The 24,227-nt window shown below is 52.3% G+C and overlaps 1 protein-coding gene across 1 annotated transcript in view; it reads left to right on the plus strand.

The window, feature by feature from the left end:
- The window catches only part of TAF4 (TATA-box binding protein associated factor 4), a gene marked incomplete at its 5' end in the record, with an annotated part of 65,618 nt that extends 41,786 nt beyond the window's left edge, over window positions 1–23,832 (plus strand). The window contains 11 exons of the mRNA XM_006769573.2: window positions 519–641; window positions 1,075–1,164; window positions 1,884–2,129; window positions 4,317–4,464; window positions 4,801–4,915; window positions 7,244–7,413; window positions 7,662–7,792; window positions 8,500–8,625; window positions 9,025–9,081; window positions 9,488–9,607; window positions 22,382–23,832. Coding sequence (XP_006769636.1) covers window positions 519–641; window positions 1,075–1,164; window positions 1,884–2,129; window positions 4,317–4,464; window positions 4,801–4,915; window positions 7,244–7,413; window positions 7,662–7,792; window positions 8,500–8,625; window positions 9,025–9,081; window positions 9,488–9,607; window positions 22,382–22,549 — 1,494 coding nt within the window. The remainder of the gene's footprint in view (window positions 1–518; window positions 642–1,074; window positions 1,165–1,883; window positions 2,130–4,316; window positions 4,465–4,800; window positions 4,916–7,243; window positions 7,414–7,661; window positions 7,793–8,499; window positions 8,626–9,024; window positions 9,082–9,487; window positions 9,608–22,381) is intronic.
- Window positions 23,833–24,227: the final 395 nt, after the last annotated feature.

The raw sequence follows: 24,227 nt of genomic DNA on the forward strand, positions 1-24,227 counted from the left end.
GTAGTGTTTGAAGCAGTCCTTCATGGACTGTGTGCATTGTGTCTATAGAACAGCACTCTTACCCATTTGGGTTTACACTTCAGTAGTTCCCTGCATGTGCATAAATCTTCAAACTGGGATCCCGCTTTATTTATGGCTTTTTCCAGTTTCTTTGCTAAGTAGTTCCGTCAGCGTTAGTAGTTGTGGTGCACTGTAACCCTTTCACTGTGCATCGGGGAGATGCCAGTTCTTCTTTGTGATGAACAGCATGCAGGGACCATCTGATGGAGTCACCTTTTCACCTTTGTGGTTTTCGCCTTGTTACGTTTCAAGGGAGGGAATTGGCAGCTGAGGGAAGTGTGAGCCGGGCCTCTTTTGGTTGTATGGCCAGGTGTCCTTGGGCACGCTCCTTGGGCACCTGCCAGGGCCATGCCCTACCAGCAGGCTAGGAGAGCACTTAGAGAAGAAACAGTTCTCAGGGTGATGATGGGCATTTGCCTGTAAGACTTTCTCACAGGTGTCTTTTTACTTGAATGCAGGAAACTATGGAAAACGTGAAGAAATGTAAGAACTTTCTGTCTACGTTAATAAAGCTGGCCTCATCCGGTAAACAGTCCACAGAGACGGCGGCGAACGTGAAGGAGCTGGTGCAGCACCTGCTGGTAAGAGCTTCGCCACCAGCCCTGTCCCGCATGTGACACAGCAGCCTGTCCTGGGATCTGCAGAGCCTTCCCCTGCGGGGCTTCCTCCCCGAGGCTTGGGGCCTCAGGGGGAAGTGTCGTCCCTGAGGACAGGTGTCCCTGACCCCTCTGTGCCTGTGCTCGCAGCTCTGACTGTGCCAGTGAGGTTCCCGCAGGCTGGTCTGGCTCCTGGCAGTGTTGAGTGGCAGCTGGGTGAGGGAGATCGGGCGTGGGCTGGTCAGCACACACCTGGGATGCCCATATCGCCTGAGCACGGGGCACACTGACTCTCCTGTTGCCTCTGTCAGCCCAGACCTGGCAGAGAGACCAGGAGACCGGAGTAGCACTGCCTCAAGAGGAGTGTGTGCGCGAACTTCCAGTCCTGCAGGAATTTCATGTGAGTTTTATTTTTAAGGATGGAAAAATCGAAGCGGAAGATTTCACCAGCCGGCTGTACCGGGAACTTAATTCTTCACCTCAACCTTACCTTGTGCCTTTCCTGAAGGTAACGGCAAAGCCCTTGTCCACCTCCGTGCTGTTCTGAGGGAGGCATGGGCACAGTTGGCACCTTGTGTTGAAAGCCTAAAGCGCCTGCAGCAGAATGTGCGGTGCCCTCTTAGATCCTTTTCTGGGAGTTGGACCTCAGTACTGCTGGCATTCGGGCGTCCCACTCCAAGCACAGGGCCGACCCGCGGATTGTCCGTGAGCGTGAGGGCTGATGGGACACCCACCCCAGCGAAGACCCAGGGTTCCACAGCAGCAGTAGTCCCTTAGGTAATCTCTGGTGCCACAGCATTCTTAGAGCATTTCAGAAGTGCTGCTCTATCTTTCTGGGCTCAGGGTCAGTGACTGCTGGAGGCTGCCACCCACACCAGAGGTATCTCTAAGCTCTGAAACCGACACTATTAAAAAAAAGTTTGTATTTATTTTAGAGAAGAGTGGAAGAGGGAGCGATAGAAACCTGAATGAGAGAGAAACATCATTTGGCTGCCTCCTGTATGCCCCCTATTGGGAATTGAACCTGCAAACCCGGGCGTGTGCCTTGACTGGAATCCAACCTGTGGCCTCTTAGTGCAGGGGAGCACACTCAGCCCACTGAGGCACACTGGCTGGCAAACCGGCACTTGAGCTCAAGAACTTTCCCTCAGAATGGGGTGTATCTGAGTTTCAGAGAGGGGACCCCATGCTGTGCTGCCTGCCAACCCTGTGTTTGTGTTCACCCAGAGGAGCTTGCCCGCCTTGAGACAGCTGACGCCTGACTCCGCAGCCTTCATCCAGCAGAGCCAGCAGCAGCAGCCGCCTGCCCCGCAGGCCACCACTGCGCTCACAGCCGTGGTGCTGAGCAGCTCCGTCCAGCGCACGGCCGGGAAGACGGCGGCCACTGTGACCAGCGCTCTCCAGCCCCCTGTCATCAGCCTCACGCAGCCCACACAGGTTGGCGTTGGCAAGCAGGGGCAGCCCACGCCGCTGGTATGCAGGCGACAGCCCCTTACCCCTGCCCGCCTCTCAGCTCAGGGAGCCTGCAGGACAGCCTTGGGCGTTAGCTTCCATGGTTAAGCCAGCAGCCTGGGCCCCACAATTCTGTGATTCATTCCTCAGTAGCATGAAGTTAGGGTGTTGGCTTTCACCCACTGTCCATCCAGCACCTGTATCGGGGGTGATCCTGGCTTACAGGGACATGGTGAGTTTATAGTGACTCTTAGCTGGATATTACCTTTGATTGGGAGCAATGGTTCACATACAAGAAATAGACAGTGTGTGCTGGTGTTGGACGAGCAGGCGGCTGTGTGAGCCTTTGTTGCACAGTGTGGGCCTGGGTGTGCAGCGAGTCTGGGCCTCAGTGGCTCCAGGAGCGGGAGTGGCAGGCTGCTGTCATTCGTTTACTGCCAGTTTGGATTCCGTGTTCTGAGCTTTGCAGCTGGAGAAAAGCTGTCTTTGCTCCCATAGGCAGATTGGGGGCCTTTAAAAAGAATTTCAAAGAGATTTTGTTTCTCTAAAGCCAGTTACAGAAAAACACAACCCAGACTTCATGGCATTTAGTAGTGTGTTTTGCAACATGGTAACCCAGAGGGCGATGAAATCCACGCGGGGCTCTCTCACCTGCACAGGTTAGAACCTGCGTGGTTTTGGCCTGGATCGGTGGTGAGGAAGCAGGCTGACCCCGTGGCGGGCGGTTGTGAGTAGTGTCAGGGCCGGAGGTGCCCATGTGACAGCTCCACGCTCCTTTCAGTCCGAGGGGCAGACTTCCTTTCCTTTCATGTGGCGCAGGTACAGAGCTGCCCTGTTTGGCAACCCCTAGGGCTGATTTCCACAAAAGCTGGCTTCTCTTGAAGAGAGCCTGATGGGAAGCCATTTGTTCTCGGAGATTGACCTTTGGTGCGAGTGTGTGGGTGACGCCACCGGTGTTCCCTGGCTTTAGACAGAGGCTGTGTCGACCAGCAGGGACCCTTTTGCACTCAGCTTCCCTGGGTTCTGTGCAGATTCGTGTGTGTGTGTGTGTGTGTGTGTGTGTGTGTGTGTGTGTTTGTTGGGGCGGGGGGTGGTCAGCAGTGGGCAGCCAGACCCGAGTCTGACTGGTTTCCTTGAAGCTTGTAAATGTGAAAACTGGAAGCTTTCCCAGGTTCAGGCTAAACCTGACCTGAAGGCCCGAGGTGCGTCACTTTACTCATCCTGCACAGTGTGGGCTTTCACAGGTGTCGGTGCAGAAATAGTTTGATCCTAGGGTACCATCCTGTCCCCTCTGTGCATGCCCCAGAACACATCCACCAGGTTACCTTTGTAAAATTCAGAAACTGGATTTAAAAAAATATATTTTTATTGACTTTAGAGAGAAAGGGAGAGGGAGAGAGAGAGAGAAACATCAGTGATGGGAGAGAATCATTGATCGGCTGCCGCCGGCACACCCCACAATGTGGATCCAGCCCGCAACCTGGGCATGTGCCCTTGACTGGAATTGAACCCAGGACCCTTCAGTCCGCAGGCCGACACTCTATCCACTGAACCATACCGGCTAGGGCCAGACACTGGATTTTGAAACCCTCGGCCCCAGAGGTGTGGAGCGAGGCCACACGGACTGTAGCTGTGTGGCTTTAGAAGCGGCCACGGTGTCGCTTGGCCCCTGCGGGATAGTCGGTGCTACCAGGATTGGGAGTGCTGCCGTGTGGGAGGTCGGACCGAGGCTGGGTGCGGGAGAGGTGGGCGGCCTGGATAGGTAGATGAGTAAATGGGGAGCAGAGCCAGAGGTGAGCACGTGATCAGTGGCAGGAGTCTCAGGTAGACAGAGCCATGCAGGCTGTGCAGGAAGAGGAGCAGGCACACTGCCGGGCCGGGCTCAGGCCGTCTCAGGGACAGTTCAGGGCAGGACGTAGGAGATCTAGCCTCCCCCCAGTTAAAAGGCCACCTCACCTCTTAGAGAAAATGTGGAGGAGAAACAAAAACTTGACCTGTAGCCTCAGGTGGCCATATCACCTCCGCTGACTTGCGGGGGAAGTAGCCTCCCCACACTGGGTCTTAGGCCACCTACGTGCAGATCTGCCCTGAAGCTGATGTAGTCCTGGCAGCCTGACCTTGCCCTGGCCGGGCGATGGCAGGAGGATGGCTGGGGACAGCTGGGAACCCGGTGCTGTCAGTGCTCACGGGCACGTGGCTCTGCCTCAGGTGATCCAGCAGCCGCCCAAGCCCGGAGCACTGATCCGGCCCCCGCAGGTGACGCTGACGCAGACGCCCATGGTGGCCCTCCGGCAGCCCCACAACCGCATCGTGCTGACCACACCCCAGCAGATCCAGCTGAACCCACTGCAGCCAGGTGAGGCCGCAGTCCCGGGGGCACTCACTGAAGGTCCTATCTTCCAATTTTCTTACTGTTTTGGGACACACACAGCAAAAGTGACCATTTGAGCCGTTTGAGTGTCCAGGTCAGTGGCATTGACTACTCAGTGCGGTCAGCCTTCACCTGTCAGTGTGGTGCAACAAGTAAAGGCTTGGGAGCTGCCATTCAGCCTTTTACCTGTGGCTTAGGGTTAGAAACCCATTGCTTTTAAGGACTTCATTGTGGTGGGTGGAGGCACGCTCCCCGACTCTGCTGGGCACGGGCACAATGCACAGGCACCTGCATCGGGGTTCCTGGTCGCTTGTTTTGCAGTCCCGGTGGTGAAACCTGCTGTGTTACCTGGAACCAAAGCTCTCTCTGCTGTCTCGGCCCAAGCAGCTGCTGCGCAGAAAAATAAACTCAAGGAGCCCGGGGGAGGCTCGTTTCGGTAAGGAGTTCTGCTTGAGAAGCCATGTGATGGTCTTGAATAGCCCAGTCCTCTGAGGGCGTCAGTCCTCCGGGGTGCCTCACTCGCCCTGCTCTCAGCCTCAGCGCCCTCAGAATGTGGCTGGGGTCTCTGACGCGCAGCTCAGCCTGCTCGTGGTGGAGTTAACCTGTTGGGGCAGAGGAAGGGCTCTGGTGGTGACTGTCGTGATGGAGCCGTAGAAAATGTCTCGGGTCAGAAGGCTTTCATGGGACCTTCCCCCCCACAGCCATCAGATGGCTGGAGCCGGGCCAGTGTCAGCAGGGCGAGGGGCCATGTGCCTGGGCAGCCCAGCTCGTGGGCAGCGCCAGGGTGTGGGGAGGGGGCAGGTGCTGGAGATGGGAGGTAGGTCATTGCAGCTCAGAACTGGGAGCGGATGGAAGGTGGGGAAGCCTGGGCCTCTCCCTGGCAGGGAAGGGAAGGAAGGGAAGGGAAGGGAAGGGAGTCAAATGCAGAACAGAGCGAGCTGAGTGGACCTGTGGTGTCGGGTTGAAATGGGACATGGTGGCGTCACCTCCTGGTGCAGTGTAGACAGGTCTGAAGTAGCAGGTGGAAACTCCTCGCTCTGCCCACCCAAGGAGCCGGGAGCAGTGACACCTGGTGGTAGCAAGCACCCGGGCGCTCAGATCTCATCTTCTGACAACTGTTTTCCTGCAGTGACCAGGGTGCCTGGAAAAGGCCGGGTCAGGGGAAGTTGAAGTTGGCTCGGCGCATCTCCTTAGGTCAGAGAGCAGTGTTCAGGGTGGACGGGCAGGAGTCAGAGCTCACAGACAGAGGTCTTCAGAGTGGCCTCCCTCCTGCTGGCCACATCTGTAGGAACAGACTGTGCTCACAGCAGAGACAAGAAGCCAGGAGCCCATAAAATGAATAACTGATAGTTTATGAGGAATGGGACACCCAGTTTCAGAGCGCACACAGGTGCACACACACATAGGTCCTCACATCCAGCCACAGGGGGTGGGGGGCGCAGAGCACCCTGGTGGTGGGGAAGCCGGGCAGGGACCATGGTGCTGGAGCTTGGAGGACATGCTAGTAAGGGACCAGCAAGACTCAGGCCCTGTGGAGGTGGTGGACGTGACTTGTGTGAAACTTCTGCCAAAGATGCATCTTGCCATGAGCGGACATCAGTTAGATGGAAAACAAGGACGCACATTAAAACCAGTGGCCTGTGACCTAAGTGTGAAGGGCATGAGATCAAGGAAGGGCTTCGGAGCACTCCAGGCCTAAGGAGGCTGAAGACACTGAGTAAGATGCCAGACGTGCCTGTGAATAGGACCTCTGCTGTGGACGGCACTCCTGGGACAGTCCGCCGATCTGGGCGGGTCTGAGCGGGGCTGGTGATGCGACCTGGTTCTCTCAGGGGTGCCCTTGTCGGCGAGGACGCCAAGTAGGAGTGTCAGGTCGGCAGTGTACCCTCAGGTGGTTCAGGAAGGAGTTCTTCATACTGAGCTCCAGTTCTCCCCAGAGTCTGTGATTGTGTGATACATAAATTGATGCTCTTTTTCTTTTTCATTTTTAATCCTCACCCGAGGATATTTTTCCATTGATTTTAGAGAGAGTGGAAGGGAGAGGGAAAGACAGAAAAGTATTGATGTGAGAGAAGCACATCGATTGGTTGCCTCCTGCATAAGCCCTGACCAGGGCCCTGGCCAGGGAGGAGCCTGCAACCAAGGTATGTGCCCTTGACTGGAATTGAACCCAGGACCCTTCAGTCTGCAGGCCTATCCATGGAGCCAAACTGACTAGGGCAATGCTCTGTGACTTTTTTTTTTTTAAAGTAAAATGGGCACGGTTTTGTTTTTTTTAAATGTATTTATTTTTATTTTTTTAAATTTTATTTTATTCTTTGGTCCATAGGTCAGTGCTCTATCCACTGAGCCAAACTGGCTAGGGCAATGCTCTGTGACTTTTAAAAAAGAGTTCGATTTGGGGGAACTCCTCGAGCAGTGAGTAGAGTGTTGGGTTTTACTGTCTGAACTTGGCATTGACTGTTGGGGAGCCCCAGGCACACGTCCGTCCATATGCAAACACTCACGCCCACTTGACCCTGAATGGGTATTTCTTTCGAAGACCGGGATCACTGTCAAAGAAGACCCCTAAGCTTCCTCATTCAGGTGACAGCACCGAGCATGAGACAGATGGCGGACGCGTGCCTGGGGAGATGTTAGCCGTGCTTTCTCCAAGGCGTCCCCTGTTCCCTCCACCTGTTCATTGCCCCTAAGTTGGGACCACCTGAATGTGCTTCTGCTGCAGCCCATGCTCGGCACAGTCATCTGTTGTTCTTATCTGAAGGGATGATGATGACATTAATGATGTGGCGTCAATGGCTGGAGTAAACCTATCGGAGGAAAGTGCAAGGATCTTAGCCACAAACTCTGAGTTGGTGGGCACGCTTACACGGTCCTGCAAAGACGAAACCTTCCTCCTCCCAGCGCCTCTGCAGAGAAGGATATTGGAAATAGGTACGTTCCTGTTTCACGGCTGTCACAGGTGTCTGCGTCCCCACGTGGGTTTGTGGGCACCATGACTTTAGTGCTTGGTCGGGGTCAAGCTGCCCTTTCCAGCAACTCCCCACCACGGGTTTGCCTGTGTTGTACCTTCGACGAAGTCGGTGGTGATGGTGGTCTGCCTGGGCTGCCCCAAGGCTGCGTAAGGCAGCAAGTGGTGAGAAAGAAGTGCTTAAATGCGTGAACTATTGCCTGATCCCCAGGTAAGAAACACGGCATAACGGAACTGCACCCCGACGTTGTGAGTTACGTGTCCCACGCCACACAACAGAGGCTACAGAACCTCGTGGAAAAAATATCAGAAACGGCTCAGCAGAAGAACTTCTCTCATAAGGTAACGACGTGCTGTTCTCTGCACCCCGCGTCCTGCTGTCCAGCACAGGCAGGCAGCCCGCCGGCTTGTCCCAGGTCCCCTTAGAGCTCGGTGTGGGGAAGACCCACTTCCTGGCTGCACAGTGCTCTCAGGTGCTCTGTCCCGCAGGCTGGGGATGGAGGGGTTTGTGGCGGGGGCAGAGGTGGAGGTGACTTTCAGCTTGGGCATGATGGGTGGGGTCTGGCACCCAGTTCCCCAGGGGTTTCCAGCTAACCCCGCAGACGGGGGGCTCCAGTCTGCTCAGTGACTCGGAATATCACCCACTGTGCTTTGTTGAGGTTGCCTGCACCGAGGCCTGGCCTCCACAGCGGCGGTCAGCATGCATCCTTGCGCTCCAGCGAGTGCTGTCCCACAGGCACCGAGGAGCAAGATAGGCCGGCAGCAGCGCCTACCGAGCAGCTGTTAAAATGAAAGCACAGAGCTGCTTTACTCTGAAAATGTTTATGTTGCTATAAACGTGTTTAAATGTTACTTAAAAACAAACAAACAGCGAAGTGTAGAAAGTGGAAACTCCCCGTGAGCTCACCGCGCCTTTCCTTGTGTAAATGTGGGGGCACATTGAGTGCGGGGCCTGCAGGGTGGCACTGTGGGCACTGGACCGGGGAGGGGTGCAAACTGTTCAGCTGGGTTTCCAGTTGATCAAAAGACCATTTTTACCTTCTTTGTAGGATGATGACAGATATGAGCAGGCAAGTGATGTTCGGGCTCAGCTCAAGTTTTTTGAACAACTCGATCAGATTGAAAAACAGAGGAAAGATGAACAGGAAAGAGAGATCTTAATGCGAGCAGCCAAGGCAAGTGCTCCTGAGTATCCTGGGACGACAGATGCCCTCGGGGTTCCTAGGGCGCTGAAGCGGTGTTTGGGGTGCAATCAGGAATGGGGCTGGGGCACGAGGCCTCAGGAGCCATGGCACATGGGGCAGGGCACATTCTGGTGCCTGTCCTGTGTCCTACCCAGTCAGGTCCCTGTAACCAGCAGGCACATCAGAGGCTGTATCTTAGTTTTTATGTCCAAATCAGTATTGTTTTCTGAAGAATTATGTTTGTTTTATTTTCTGTGACATGCAACACAGATTTTCATCTTTTGGCTTTCAGCACTTAAACAGTGTGCCTCCTGCCACGACCTCGGTGTTGCCATGCCGTGAGCATTTAGGTCATAGTGTATCTTTCTTCTTTCCCTCTTTGAAAAATAGTCTCGCTCCAGACAAGAGGATCCAGAACAATTAAGGCTGAAACAGAAGGCGAAAGAGGTGAGGGTCTCTTGGGGTGGGAGAGCCTTCTCAGCTGCTGGGACCTGTCCCCGTCCCCCGAAACGTGCGTGGGAGTGGGTTAGTGATGGCGTTGGCGAGGCAGCATTTCTGTAGAAGCGTGAAGTGCTTGCCCAGGTGTCTCGGAGTGACTGCCCACTTCAGAGCTAGTGCACTTTCTCACCGGTGCGTTCCGCCTGTACTTGTATATTTGTCCTGAGCTTTGTGTGATGAGCACCACTTGGTTTGTTGTTTTTCTGATTGCAAAATAGCTTTCTGTTCAAAAAACGGTCCAAACATGAAAATAATTTTAATTTAGAAAATTTCTGCCAATCCCTTGTCTGTGAATCACTTTGTTGAGAGCAGGAAACACGCATGAGGTGACCATCCTTGTTACCTCTTCACACAGATGCAGCAGCAGGAGCTGGCGCAGATGAGGCAGCGTGACGCCAATCTCACCGCGCTGGCAGCTATCGGGCCCCGCAAGAAGCGGAAAGTGGACTCCCCGGGACCGGGCTCCGGGACAGAGGTACAGCAGCTTGTGGAGGTGGGGGCTTGAGGGGGCCGCGGGGCACCTGGCAGCTCACCCCTCGGGTAGTCAGACTCACGTAGGAGAATGGGCGTTCTCACATGCGTGGTTGACACTTTACATTAAAATCGACCTATTTGTGAACATCACAGGGGACGAGTTCTTTCCATAAGAAGTTTAGTCACATGGTTTAATACGATGAGATGAGACTGGCTTTGAAAAGAATATGGGCGATTATAACTGTCAGGGGAAGGGCCTTCACAGGAGAGCTGTTCCTACTGGATGGGACAGGGCTCAGCATAGGGGACGGTCACTCCCGGCGCCGTGTCAGTTTCCTGCTTTGTTTGTTGGCATATCTTCATATATAGTTAGAGATCGAACCTTAAAGAATGCTAATTTTGCTTTAAATTGTCAGTTGTTTTTAAGCTCAATTACAGGAAGAGAAAATGTCATCTCTGATTTGTCCCTACTTCTCCACTGTTCCCGGTGTTCTCTGTGCCCTCCTGAGGCCCGTTCTAGTGCAGCACTTACCTGGTCATTATAGGGTAGCGGCTGGCGGTGGAGGCCTTGCTTTTGAATCCTGAAAATGGTTGTATTTTTCTGTTTCAAATGTTTTCTCTAAGTATGAAATCCTGGGTTGACAGTCTGTCTTTTTCTGTCAACTCTTTTTAAAATTTAAGATTTAATTTCTCCTACATTCTTTTTTTTTTTTCCTCCCCTCCTTCCGCCCCTTTCCACAGAACAGCCTCTCCTACATTCTTGAATAAGCCGAGCAGAACCAGATATATGTCATTTAATTTTATAGAACAACAGACTAGAGGGATAAGTGAATCCAGGAATTAGCCATCCCTGACGTTTTCCCTGTTCTTCGGACCCCTCTGTTGCACCACTGGTTCCTTCCTTTCTAAGGAATGTCCCAGTGCCGTGGTTTCTTGACCAGCTCACAAAAGAAGGGAGACTAAATCGCGTGCTTTGCCGAACTGCACACCTGTTCTAAACTAGGAACAACCACAGGTGTGTAACCATCCTCCTCCTTCTTTAAGCTGTTGTTCCACTGTCTTCCAGGTCCCTGTTGCCTGTACGTCTCACTTCTCTGCCTTTATTCTTTTGAGATAGTCAGAAGTTTGTCTGTGTTGTGTTCAGACTCAGTTCTGTTGATACTTAACCTGCTTGGAGTTCTTAGATCTCTAGGAGAGTATCTTCCCTCAAATTTGGAATATCTTGGCTTTTATTTCTTCAAAATTCTTTTCTGTCGTCTTAATTTTTTCCCCTGGAACTCCCAGTTACATGTACATTCCACCTTTTTTTCAGACTAGGTAATTTCTAGTGACTGATCCTCAAGTTCCCCAACCACATCTCCAGGCAGCTGCGAAGCAAGCCCCTTCTGTGAAATTTTCACGTATTCTGAAGTTGTTGGGTTTTCACTTAGGTCTCTATGGTTTCTAATTCTTGGCTGAGCTTCCCTGTTGCCCCTTGTGCAACCATATTTTCCCATTTTTCTTTCATCCTGTCTGTGAAAGCTGTTTGATATCTTTGTCAAGTCTAACATCTGTGCTGTCTCAGGCTCATCTCAGGTTGCCTTTTCCCCCAACTGAAGGTCATACTTCCTGTTTCTCTGTGTGTTTAGTGATTGTTGATCAAGTGCTGGCTATTGTGCCTGACGTGCTGGTTGACTCTGGATTTTGTCTTCCTCTGAGGAGCGTTGTTCATGTTTCATCAGGAAGTCCTGCCACTTGGCTGGTTTTCACTTTGGTGTTGGAAAGGGTCTGTAGGAAGCTCACGGGGTCTCAGAAGCCCCTCTGACCTAGCAGACTCACCTGCAAGCTCTGCCTTCCCCGCCAGGTTGGTTTTAGGTTTTTGGAGGGTGAGAGGGTGGGTCTTGACTCCTGGGTGCCAGGAGAGTGGAGGGTTGTGGCTCACCACAGAAGTACTGCACTGTAGCGCTTCCCTGGCCTGCCGCCTCCCTGTAGCTCCTTTACTCTCAGTTCCGGAAGAAACTGTGTATTTGATACTGATGACTAGTTTCTATGCTGACATCGGTTTTGTCATTTTGTTTTTCTGAATCTCACTCTACCAGACTTTTTTGGAATGGTTCATGGAGACACCGTTCCCCAAGTTGTCGCATCTTGAAAACTGCCTTTTCCATTTGAAGGTCAGTCTGACAGCCATAAATTCTTGGCTCACATTTCTCCTTGAGAACCTTACATGTGTCACTCCAGATATGGTTTCTAGGAGAAAGTGCTGTCCAGGTTTGATGATACTGCATTTCTCATGTGTATCATGTTCTTTTTCCCAAAGATACCCAGAGAATTCTTTTCTTTAAGCCTTTCGTTTACGTGGAGTTGGTTACACTGGATTGGCCTTTTCAGTGTAGCTATGTCCTTTTAGCATGCAGCATCAGATCTTACTTCATTCAGAAACACTTTCTTTAATGGTGCCTTTCTATTTTGTTTTCCTTTTCAGAGATTCCCATTACTCTATCTTGTACCTTCTTTGTTTGAATATTTTCAATCTATCTTTTTTATTTAAGTTATACTTTTCATTTTTTCACCTTTGTAATTTCTTCTTAAGGTGTTATTTGTTGTGCTTCTTTGCTCTTGTGTTCTTTTTAGTTTAGTCTTCATTTCTCAAATGAAATTTTGTTTCTAATTTCTAATTCTTGGTTTTGTCGCCTCATCTCTAAGTTTTGTCAGTTCTGATTTTTGTTGTTTCATGCTTGTCATTATTTCCTTAATGTCTTTGTTTGTTTGAATTAGCACGTTACAGTTTTCATCTGTTTTTTGTCGTCTGTAGGGATGTTACCTTGCTCCTTTTTCTCCTTGTCCCTGTCGTGTCTTGTATGGGATTTGATGCCGATGCTTTCAGTTGCTCACTTTTGTCAATTTGTTTTCTTGAACTTTTAAGAGGCAGTGTGGTTTGAGGGAAGTTTGTGACTTGATTGGGTTGTTTCCATGGTGATACAAGTGTGGGTGCTCATGTTCTGAGAGTCCATCCTATCTTTCTGCACCTTTCTCTGTTCCCACTGCCCGCTCCTGCTCAGCTTGATTTCCTGACCGGGAGCCTGGCCAGTCCTGTAAGGCTTCCCAGCACTGGGCTGCTGTGTGAGGAAACAGAGCCTCCCAGGTTTAGCTCCTGCTCTTGAACGAGCCATTGCTCTTCCAGTGAAGGCCTGCTGGCCCCTGGGTTGCAGACTTGGTGGTGCTGGTGGCCTTTTTCCAACTTGCCCTGCACCGTTTGACAATACCATTGAGGCGTGTGACTGCTGTGGGTCACCTTCACTGGCTTTGTTCTCAAGAGTGTCTGCTGGCGGTTCCAGGTTTTATATGCTACTAGAGGCCCGGTGCACTGATTCGTGCACCGGTGGGTTCCCTCGTCTGGCCTGTGCCCTCTTGCAATCCGGGACCCCTAGGGGGATGTCAGAGGCCTGGGGCACGGATTTGGCCCAATTCCTGCAGGCCAGGCCGAGGGACCCCACCAGTGCATGAATCTGTGCACTGGACCTCTAGTATGCATATAAGATCTTTGGTTAATCTCTTCCCGCCCTGCCCCTTCTCCCTTTCCCTCTAAGATTCATCAGTCTGTTCCATGTTTCCATGCCTGTGCGTTGAGCATCTGCCCCCTGGTGGTCAGTGCGTGTCATAGCTACCGGTCAAACGGTCGAATGGTGGCTTAGGCTTTTATCTATATAGATGGGCCCTTGACAAGATGCTAAAAATGCTGCTGCACCTGTTATCATCTCCCTTGGATATGTTGATGAATTTCTTTCAAAGTGTTTTTATTTTAAAATAGTTTCAAACCTACAGAAGAATTATAGGCCTAGTACAAAGAACACCCTTCATTCAGATTTTCCATTCTGAACACTTATCACATTTTCTTCTTTGCCCTGTCTCCCCCACCCCCATGTCTGTGTGTATGTGCATTTGTGTATTATATATATAGCATTGCACACTCACAGAATGGGGCAGAAGTAGGTTTATAGTTGTGAGTACACGAAACACAGAGTTTCTTCTTTTATTATTGTATTGTTCTCCATTGTTCTCCATATACACCCACACAATGTTTCTGATAGGCTGTTCTGTCATCCCCACGTGCATCAATGCTGCCTATCCAACCTTGTCATGGGGGAGTCAGCACGGATCCGGCCACCGGCCAGTCCTCAGACTGGTCACATTTTGCAAGCTGTCCTGGCAGCATTTTTCTCCTTCTCTTTGGTCCAGTTCACGTACCTTGTTAGTCTCTTCTGAGTGTCCCTCTGTGGGACAGGGTTAGAGGTCAGGCCTTGGGCTCAGGATCACTGGTTCTCTGCTGTGGTCATCAGTCAGTAGGCCCCCATGCTGACCTGGTGACCTCGATGCCATCTGGTTCAGCTGGCGTCTGCCAGGTCACTCCTGTGTACATTCATGCGCCCTCAGAGAGATCAGTCCTTAGTGAGGAGATGTTGCAGGCTGTGCAGACCTCCTTCCCACCAGACCTCTAGCTTAGCACCCTCACAGCTGACACCTGCACGCCGACACCATAGGTGCCAATTGGGGTTGTCTGTTGTCACGCCTTCTCCATCATTAGCTTCTCTCCTGTAAGAAGAGCTTCGCCTTCTCCCTCATCCCTTCATCCGCATCTGTTCACCATGCGCGCGGACTGGCAGATCCCTGTTGCTCTCAGTGGGTGGTAATCAATCCTCTCGTTATTTCTAGATGGTCAGTGGAGGCTTCTTCAAGCTGCTCTCTATATCCTTTTGAAATGTCGCCTTATTCCTCAGGCGTCCCATTTCTACTGGCGCAAGGGCTCCGGGCACCCCGCCAGCAGCTGGTCCAGAGCCCTGGTTCCTTTCAGGGTGGCGCCTGTGCATACGTGTGTGAGCGTATGTGCATGCTGAGTGTTGTGCGTGTGCCTGCATGTGCTTACGTGTGTGTGTACTGTGTGTCGTGTGTGCATGTGTGCAAGCGTGTGTGCGTTCATGGGCGTATCGTGTGTGTGTGTGTGTGTGCTGTGTGTCACGCGTGCCCCTTTCAGTATCTGAAGCCAGCTCAGTGTTGACGTCGAAATGGAGACTGGGTTGGGTACCCCAGGGCCTCTCTCCAGCACGCTGCCCTGGCCTATGCCCCTCCTGGTGGAAACTTAGTTTCTGTTATTCTCAGTGTATGCGGTGTTTTGCTTATGAAACTGATTTCCCGACCATGTCAGTGGCTCGGGTCCCTGTGCGAGGATGGGAGGGCAGGTTCCCCGGAAGAGTGTTTTGACTTAGGTGGTGAAATATCCAGAAAAACTCTAAAGGACAGACAAGGCACAGTGCTTCCACATGGGTGGGGGCGTGGGCGAGGGTGGAGGAGACCGGCCTGAGGACGGGGAGCCAGATGAGCGGGTGGGAAGCTTGTCACCAAGGACGGCTGGGGAGCCTCCCCGCAGTGTTGGCGTTGCCCGTTTGGACTTCAGAAAAAGTTGTGTTATACGTGCGATGGTCAACACCACGCCCAGAATTTTAAGTCCTCTCTCTGCCTCTCTGTTAGAGATGGTGCTCAGGCTCTTGTCTTCTTATTCCCAAGTTTAAGATTATTTCCTCAGGGTATTTTTTTAAAATAGTTTTTATTTTGAACTAATTTTTACACACATAGAAATGTTGCAGAAACTTTGGAAAGTTTTTTTTTAAAGTTTTGGATTATTTTGGTTTTGTTTTTAAATATATTTCTACTGATTTTAGTGAGGAAGGGAGAGGGAGAGAGAGATAGAAGCATCAATGATGAGAGAGAAGCATTGATCAGTTGCCTCCTGCACGCCCCCCACTGGGGATTGAGCCTGCAACCCAGGCATGTGCCCTTGACCGGCATTGAACCTGGACCCTTCAGTCCACAAGCCAACACTCTATCCACTGAGCCCAACTGGGTAAGGCGAGAGTTTTTGTATATCTGTCACCCAGCATTCCCTACTGTGTGTCATTGGTATTATACTGTTCACTGAGGACTCTATTTTGTTTTTCAGAATTTAATTGTTTAAATTAATAAGCTTTTTCTAAAGTGGTTTTAGGTTCACAGCAAAATTGAGAGGAAAGTACAGAGAGTTCCCTGTAGCCCCTGCCCCCCTATTCACAGCCCACCTGACGGGGCATTTGTAACAGTCAGTGACCCGCATTGACATCAGCACCCAGAGCCCACGGTGTGCGCTGGGGTCACTCTCGGGGTTGTAGGTTCTGTGGGTCTGGACAAATGTGTTACAACGTGTGCCCACCATCATAGTACCACACAGAGTAGTTTCACGGCCCTAAAATCCTCTGTGCCCCCCTTGTCCGTCCCTCCCCCCAGCCCCTGGCCACCACTGATCTTCACTGTCTCCTCAGCGCTGCCTTTTCCCGATGTCACAAAGCTTTTTATTTATTTTATTTTTTCTAACATATTCTTTATTGATTTTTTTACAGAGAGGAAGGGAGAGGGACAGAGAGCCAGAAACATTGATCAGCTGCCTCCTGCACACCCCTCACTGGGGACGTGCCCGCAACCAAGGCACACCCCTCGACTGGAATTGAACCTGCCCGCTGCCCGCGTCCTCGCCAGCACTTGGTGGTGTCCGTGTCTGGGTGTTGGCCGTTCTGATGGGTGTGCAGTGGAATCTCATTGTCTAATTTCCATTTCCCTGACGACTAGGACGTGGAGCAGCTTTTCATGTGCTCACCCGTCATCCGTGTATCTATTTGGTGAGGGGTCTGGGAAGGTCTGGGCCCATTTTTAATTGGGTTGTTTGTTTTCTTATTGAATGTTCAGAGTTGTTTGTATATTGTGGATAACAGTTCTTTATCAGATGTATCTCTTGCAACTTTTTCCTCTGGGTTTGGTTTTTTTCCCATTTCCACCAATGTCCTCCCCCGCTGCAGGTCCTTGTGGTGTTTGGTCCTCACTCTCCTTGGTCTCTTCCCATCTGTGACAGTCCTCAGTCTTTCCTGTCCTTTCTGATCCTGGCGCTTTTGAAGGGTACGAGTTGGTTATTTGGTAAAGTCCCTTAATTTGGGCCGGTAGTATGCTTCCTTGTGGTTAAAGCCAGGTTATGTAATTTTGCCGGGCTGTCGCAGAAGGGGTGCTGTGTCCTTCCCAGCCTGTCTCGACGGAGGCCCCAGTGCTGGTGGTAATGGTACACTTGGTCCATGTGGGGCTGCAGGGGCCTCGCTGTGGAGTTCCTGCCTGTCCCTTTGTGACTGCTGTCCTGGGAGACACAGGACTACACTGCTATCTGTGGGAGACACGGGACTGCACTGCCGTCCTGGGAGACACGGGACTGCACTGCCGTCCGTGGGAGACACGGGACTGCACTGCCGTCCTGGGAGACACGGGACTCCCCTGCCGTCTCTGGGAGACACGGGACTCCCCTGCCGTCCTGGGAGACACGGGACTCCCCTGCCGTCCTGGGAGACACGGGACTCCCCTGCCGTCCTGGGAGACACGGGACTCCCCTGCCGTCCTGGGAGACACGGGACTCCCCTGCCGTCCTGGGAGACACGGGACTCCCCTGCCGTCCTGGGAGACACGGGACTCCCCTGCCGTCCTGGGAGACACGGGACTCCCCTGCCGTCCTGGGAGACACGGGACTCCCCTGCCGTCCTGGGAGACACGGGACTCCCCTGCCGTCCTGGGAGACACGGGACTCCCCTGCCGTCCTGGGAGACACGGGACTCCCCTGCCGTCCTGGGAGACACGGGACTCCCCTGCCGTCCTGGGAGACACGGGACTCCCCTGCCGTCCTGGGAGACACGGGACTCCCCTGCCGTCCTGGGAGACACGGGACTCCCCTGCCGTCCTGGGAGACACGGGACTCCCCTGCCGTCCTGGGAGACACGGGACTCCCCTGCCGTCCTGGGAGACACGGGACTCCCCTGCCGTCCTGGGAGACACGGGACTCCCCTGCCGTCCTGGGAGACACGGGACTCCCCTGCCGTCCTGGGAGACACGGGACTCCCCTGCCGTCCTGGGAGACACGGGACTCCCCTGCCGTCCTGGGAGACACGGGACTCCCCTGCCGTCCTGGGAGACACGGGACTCCCCTGCCGTCCTGGGAGACACGGGACTCCCCTGCCGTCCTGGGAGACACGGGACTCCCCTGCCGTCCTGGGAGACACGGGACTCCCCTGCCGTCCTGGGAGACACGGGACTCCCCTGCCGTCCTGGGAGACACGGGACTGCACTGCTCTCTGTGGGAGACACGGGACTGCACTGCTGTCCTGGGTCTCGTCATCAGTCACTCATGGTGACCTCTTTCAGGTTGGCTCCTGTGTCTTCAACACGACTCATCAGTTTTTAAAGGTTTTCTTTCTCACACTACAAACTGTTCCACACTCATTTTACTTTTCCTGCCATGACTAAGAGATCAGCTATTTCTTCAAGGAGCCCTGTTCATTTTATTGGAGAGCCATGTTTGGGGATGAGGACCTGGGCCCGGGAGCTCCTGCTCCTGGGATGTGTTGCTTTCAGCCCGCCCCGTGGCTTCCGCATGCACACACTGGTCTGTGTTGTGTTGTTCCTGCCCACGTACACCTAGACTGAACGCAGTGGATTTGTACTTGCACCTCAGGGTCAGTCTGAGGTCACAGGCTCCTCCCAGGAGCCCCTCCTTCCTCTGGGCTGTCGGGCCTGTTCCGTCCTAACGGGCAGGTAAAGGGTTCAGAGTTGCGCAGCCCTGTGAGATACCCCGTTGGGAATGTAGGTTGTCGTGGTCCTTGTTCTGTTTGGTCTCACAGCGTCAGGCCCAGCCCTCACTCCGAAGTTACTTAGGTGGGCTCGCCCTCCCGGTGCTGTCCCCGCTGGCATGCAGCGACCTTCTCTGGTGGCTGTCGGTGTGCCGTGGGACTCCCACATCTGGGCTGATTTTCATGGCTTGTTTTCAGGTGAAGCGTTGCCGTGCCTGACAGTCTGAGCTGTGCACACGCAGGTGCTGGTCCCCCACCTGCCTCCTCGTTTCCGCTCAGCACTGTGTGTTCTGGGGTCCGTTCCTCCTTCCCGTCTGCAGCTGTATTCCAGCGGTTACTTGGGCACTTAAATCTTTCCCAGTGTTTGTTCCCCTGGTTTTCACTTACCTGTTTACTATTCAGCTTATTCATTTTTCTTGACTTTCAGCCTCACCTGTTGGCTGTCGGTCGTCAATGAACTCAGCCTATCCCATTCTCTCCCCTCCTCTTCTGTGTCACACCAGTTGCCCTCTCTCACAGCGTAGGACACTTGTCACTTGTCCTCCCGCCTCATCCTTCCTTTGGTGTTGCTGCACATTCTCGTATCCCAGGTGCTCATTTCCACTGTCTGTGATGTGCTGTCTGTCACCTGTCAGGATGGTGCCGTCCTGTGACAGTCTGCATGCGGCCTTGGGGCACGGGCTCCGTTTGTGCGCTGAAAGGGGCTTGCTCTGGCCGGGGATGGAGGAGGGCAAGCTGGCTAGGAGCGCTGGACCCGTGCTTCCTCTCGGGCTCAGTGCAGCTCCGCCTGGCTGTGCACGTGGGCGGTGAGAAGCCTGACGCCAGGCTAACTCTCTTGTCTTCAGAGTTTGTTTTCTCTTTCTACCAGAGGACTGAGCTTTGACTCTGAAACTAAGTGCTAGGAGGTCACAGCAGTGAGTTGCTGTGGTTAATTTTCCCGGGCCCTTTCAGTGTGGGGTGTTGCTCTTTGTCTGTCCTGGAGGGTTTGCTTGGATTGTAGTTCAAGTCCTAGTGCTGACCTGCCTGCCCTCTTCAGAGCTCCCACTTCCCCTGCCCTTTTTCCCGACCCTTTTCATTTTCCTCACCTCCTTTCCTGCCTTTCTACACTTTCATTTGTCTGTTTTCCCCTGTACACTTTGCAGTGAATTTACTCATTTCGGAGCTACTTTTGTCTTTTCTGTCCGTTAAAAAAAAATCCTGACCCGAGGATATTTTTCCATTGATTGTTAGAGAGAGTGGAAGAGAGAGGGAGAGACAGAGAGAAATATTGATGTGGAAACACACCGATTGGTTGCCTCTTGCATGAGTCCTGACCAGGGTCAGACCAGGAAGGAGCCTGCAATCGAAGTACGTTCCCTTGACTGGTTGCGTCCTGCACAAGCCCTGACTAGGGCCCTGGCCGGGGAGGAGCCTGCAACTGAGGTACATGCCCTTGACCAGAATCAAACCCAGGACCCTTAGGTCCACAAGCCAATGCTCTATCCACTGAGCCAAACCAGCTAGGGCTCTTTCCATTTCTTTACTTGTGTTTAATTAACTCTCCTGGTTTTAGATTTGTTTCTGTTGGTTTTAGATTTGTTTCTTCCCTAATTTTTGAGTTTTTGATTTAAGGTGGTTTTCCTGTTCTCAGGTGCTTACATCTGTAGTGTTTATTGTTGAAAGTGTCCTCCTAGTTTTCTTGTGTTTCCAGACAGTTTGCCTCTGACCGTGTGGGGTGTGTGCTCTGATTTTTGTAGCGGTTCTTCAGGGCCTTGCGAGGCTGCTCTTGTTTGGTGTTTTACAAGATGAATGGGCGGACGGCTCCCTCTTCTGGCAGCATTTCAATCAATGTCGGGGTAGCTGGGCAGGTTTTTTGTTTGGTTAGACTGAGGGGAGGGCTCACCTGTCCTTTGATGGTGACAATCTCATCTTGCAGGACCTTAACTTGTCCCCACACAGTCCCCCTTCACTCTCACACACTTGAGTTATGTCCAGGGTCACTCCGTCTAAGCTATGAACAATGCTCTTTATCTGAGGTCCTGTGGGTCCTTTGGCTGCAGGGCTGGGCTGTCCTGACGTCCAGGCCAGGGTTCTTCCTCAGGTTCCTTTTACCCCCCAAGGCCGGACCCTCCTTTGGAGCCAGGTGCCATAGTATGACCTGAACACGGCCCTCCGATTGGGGGGAAGTAGAAAAATAGCTCCCCTCCCCTGTAATTAGAAGGAATCTGAGCGTCAGGGAGGGTGCCTTGACACCGGGTTTTATAAAAGTCAACAGAAGCAGGAGAAGTGCTGGTTTCCTGTGTTCTTTGACCTCAGGGCCCTGGCTGGAGGTGTGCGGCCACACCCATGGGCCCTGTGGGTGCTTGCCCATCGGGATTTTTTTGTAACAGTTTTGATTTCCAAAAAAATATTGCATTAAAGTATTTGTCTTTTTTTGAAAAGAAATACAATTGACTTACAACATTGTATTAGTTTCAGGCATGCACAGTGACTTGCTATCTATATGCATTACAAGGGAGCCTGGTGAGAAGGCTGTCACCGAGCACCTGGTCACGTCCGTAACTGGGAGTTTGCATCCCTAGTTACCTTCCTCGGTCTCGCCTGCTCCCACCCGTTGGCCATCATCAGTTTGTCTCTCCCCATGACTGTTGCTATTTTGTTTGCTCATTTGTTTTTGGTTTTTAGAAAATATTGTTCATGTTGATTTCTGACTTTTAACAGTTTTAGCCGCTCAGCTGTTCTGAAAGCAGAAACACGAACATGGTGCAGGTTGATAGTGTGTGTCAGAGACACATGGTCCGTGATGTAGGTGGTGCCTTTGTTCCTCCGAGTGACACACTCCTGCCTCCGTGAGCTCAGGTGGGGGAGAGGCCACTGTCCGAGAGCCTCCCAGCTTTCCTGCCCGACACTGGCCTCTGCTCTGTGGGCTGACCTGTTGCCTCCTCTCAGCTGTGTTGTCAGCACAGCCTTTTCAGGAGCGCTGTTTGGCTCTTACATGAACCACTCCATTGGGTAGTTCTTTCTGACAAGGAAAAGCAGTCATGGGAGGGCTGTGGGGCTGGGAGCTGTTGGGGGGCCTAAAGGGGTGCACAGACAATGTAATTTATTGGTGGAAGATGTGCCTGAGATGCCTTGGACCACCAGGTCCCTTGGGGAATGAGCTTCAGGTAGGGGGACCGGGCATGGCCTCACCTGCTACCTGCTGGCCGCCTGCAGTGCTGCGGCCTCGCCCCTCTGCTCCCACCTTATACCTGGAGAAAATGCTGTAAAAACGCCATGGTGATTTTGCACTTGAACTATACACGAGCAACTTTAACCATCAGACTCAGAGACTTAGTTTCCACTCCACTTGGAGACACTAGAGCCGTGCAGTGGGAGTTGTGTGGTTTGTGCCTGAGTGTGCGATGGAAGCGATGGATGTGCTGAGACCATGGATGCTGCTGCTGCTGGACCTACAAAGTGCTTCTGGGAGGACCCCCAGACTCCGTCTCTACAAGTGCCAGAGACTCAGACCCATGCCGGGTGCCCAGGGTGCAGGCTGCATCCGCTCAGACCAGCAGGGAGTCCCTCCCTTGTCCAAGTGACCACGGAGTGCTGCAGCCCAGCCAGCTGACCACCAGCCTGTCCAGTTCCAGACCTTGTCGCGTCAGGAATGTGCCTCTGTCAGTGAAGTGGGGATGATACTCTGGCCCCAGGCATTGGCCCCGCCTGAGCCCCCAGATGCGTGGAGATTGGGGACATTCACCACAAGCCCAGGAGCTGCTCTGCTGTGCCCTTGGGCAGGAGCCACCACCTCTTCCCTCCTTAGGCCACAGGGGTCGGAGAGTGAGCTCTGGGGAGCTTGGGGCTAGTGTTCTGGGGTGCGGCCCTGCAGGTTGGTGTGGGTTTCTGCCCCTGCCTTGCCCACCCTGTGGGGACTCATAAAGCACTTCAGCTCAAGGAGTGGGCCTCTTGGATGGGGCTGTCCCAGCCTGGCTTCCTCCACAGTCAGGATTCCTTGGGACACTAAGGGAGACTCCATTTGCCCTCAGACGTGCCATCCTGGGGCCCTCACCTGGCCCTGCCCTTTCTTCTGCCCTGAGTTCTGACTACCCTGTGCACCACTAACTCGGCTCTCTCTCCTTTGTCACCAGGGGTCCGGCCCGGGCTCTGCAGTCCCCGGCAGCTCCGGCGTGGGAACCCCCCGACAGTTCACACGACAAAGGATCACGCGGGTCAACCTCAGGGACCTCATATTTTGTTTAGAAAATGAACGCGAGACAAGCCATTCACTGTTGCTCTATAAAGCGTTCCTTAAGTAGCACAGGACCTGCGGCATCTCGTTAGAGACGCCTGGGGACGTTTTTATATATTTGCAGATTACGCCTTTTTGTAACAAGCAAATGGGATATTGTTTAAAAAACAGCCACCTCTTTGCAACGGAACCGTTTTATATTCCTGTTTCTAAGTCAACTCTTCAGTCCGGAAGAAAACAAGTTTCTGTAACAGAGAAAACACGAGGCCCATGGGCACTCTTAACGGATAACTAAATCCTAACTCATCTTTGATTGAGTGGCCTTCTTGCCAAACAAGCCATATATAGAAGCTGACAGAATCGTTTAGCAAATAATTAGCTGCCCTATGTCGCCTCCCAGCGGCTTTTACATTATTTGTGCATTTGGTTTTAGTTCAGCCCCACTTACTGCCTAGGTGTGTGTCTGCAAGCCAATGACCTCATTTCATTTATTTTATTTTTGTATCAGTCAGTTGGCAAAGCAAACTGATTTTTAGACTATTTATCCCCCTTCCCCGTTCAGCACTAGGAACACGGCCCACCACGGCCTCCGGGTGAGTCACTCTCCTGCCTCACGGAGCCGGCCTGGCGGCTCCTGGCTGTGTGGCCGGCATCTGTACAAATGCATTTTATTTGCTATAGTTTGTAAAGCTGTAAAGTTAAAAGAAATGAAAACCTTTTCAGCATAAATATATTTTACTTGCACTGTGTTTTTTTAGCTAAAAGTGAAAACTTAGATGAAATAAAATCAAAGTTGAGAAGAATCATCAAAAGACTTTCTCAGTGTGAATCAAGTGTTGAGAATGGCTGGTGTATTTTGTCAGTAATTGTACATATTTTGGCACATAACATGAAACGCCTCTGTAAACTGTAATTATTTTGCTAAGAGACTGTGTGCGAGCTGTGGGCCCTTTACAGATGCCCAGAGCAAGCCCCTTCTTTGTACCTATTTTTTTATTACAAATATACTAATTGGTTCTTTATATTTTCAGAGGTTATTGTATTAAATTGTCTATTGATAGTACTTTTATGACTGTAAATACTTGGCTTTCTCTGTGGGAGCCTCGCAGGAGACTGATTCGCCAGAGTGGGAGCTGAAAGATCAGTATTTTTTACCGACACCTGAGAACTGTTACACCTTTTATTTTGTCTTTTAGGAAATCCCGTCTTTCCATTTTTTCATGTAAATTTTGCACAGTTACTTGTTCATATGTAAATATTTTACTTTCAAAAATGAAGTTTTTAATTGCTATTGTTTTATATAGGGTTGAGAGAAAATTAACTCCTTTATTAAAAACAAATTTATCTGTATTTGTTTTGCCTGTTTTTCCCAGTTTCCAGTTTCAGATGCTGCGAGAGACTTGGCTCTGGCTCTGCTGAGGTGCTTGCTTAGGAGCCACTTGTTAGAACCAGCATCTAAGCCCCTGCCACTCACTCACCTCCACGGACGGACGCCGCGGTGCAGAGCAAGGCCTGGCAGGGCTGAGCTCACACCTCGGTGGGCTCTCAGTCTGGGCCAACCCACGGGACACATGGCCCTGTGCTGTGTGGGCAGCAGGGCTCTTGTCCCTGCAGACGAGCTGGGGCCCAGCTGGGTGAGGCCAGGCAAGGCCTGTGATGGGCCCTGCTGGTGAGCCTGTGCGGGCGGCCTGGATGGCCAAGCCCTGATGAGGACCCACGACCACGGAGGAAGGTGGGTCTCCTGG

Source organism: Myotis davidii, unplaced genomic scaffold, assembly GCF_000327345.1.
Source record: "Myotis davidii unplaced genomic scaffold, ASM32734v1 scaffold244, whole genome shotgun sequence".
NCBI lineage: Eukaryota > Metazoa > Chordata > Mammalia > Chiroptera > Vespertilionidae > Myotis > Myotis davidii.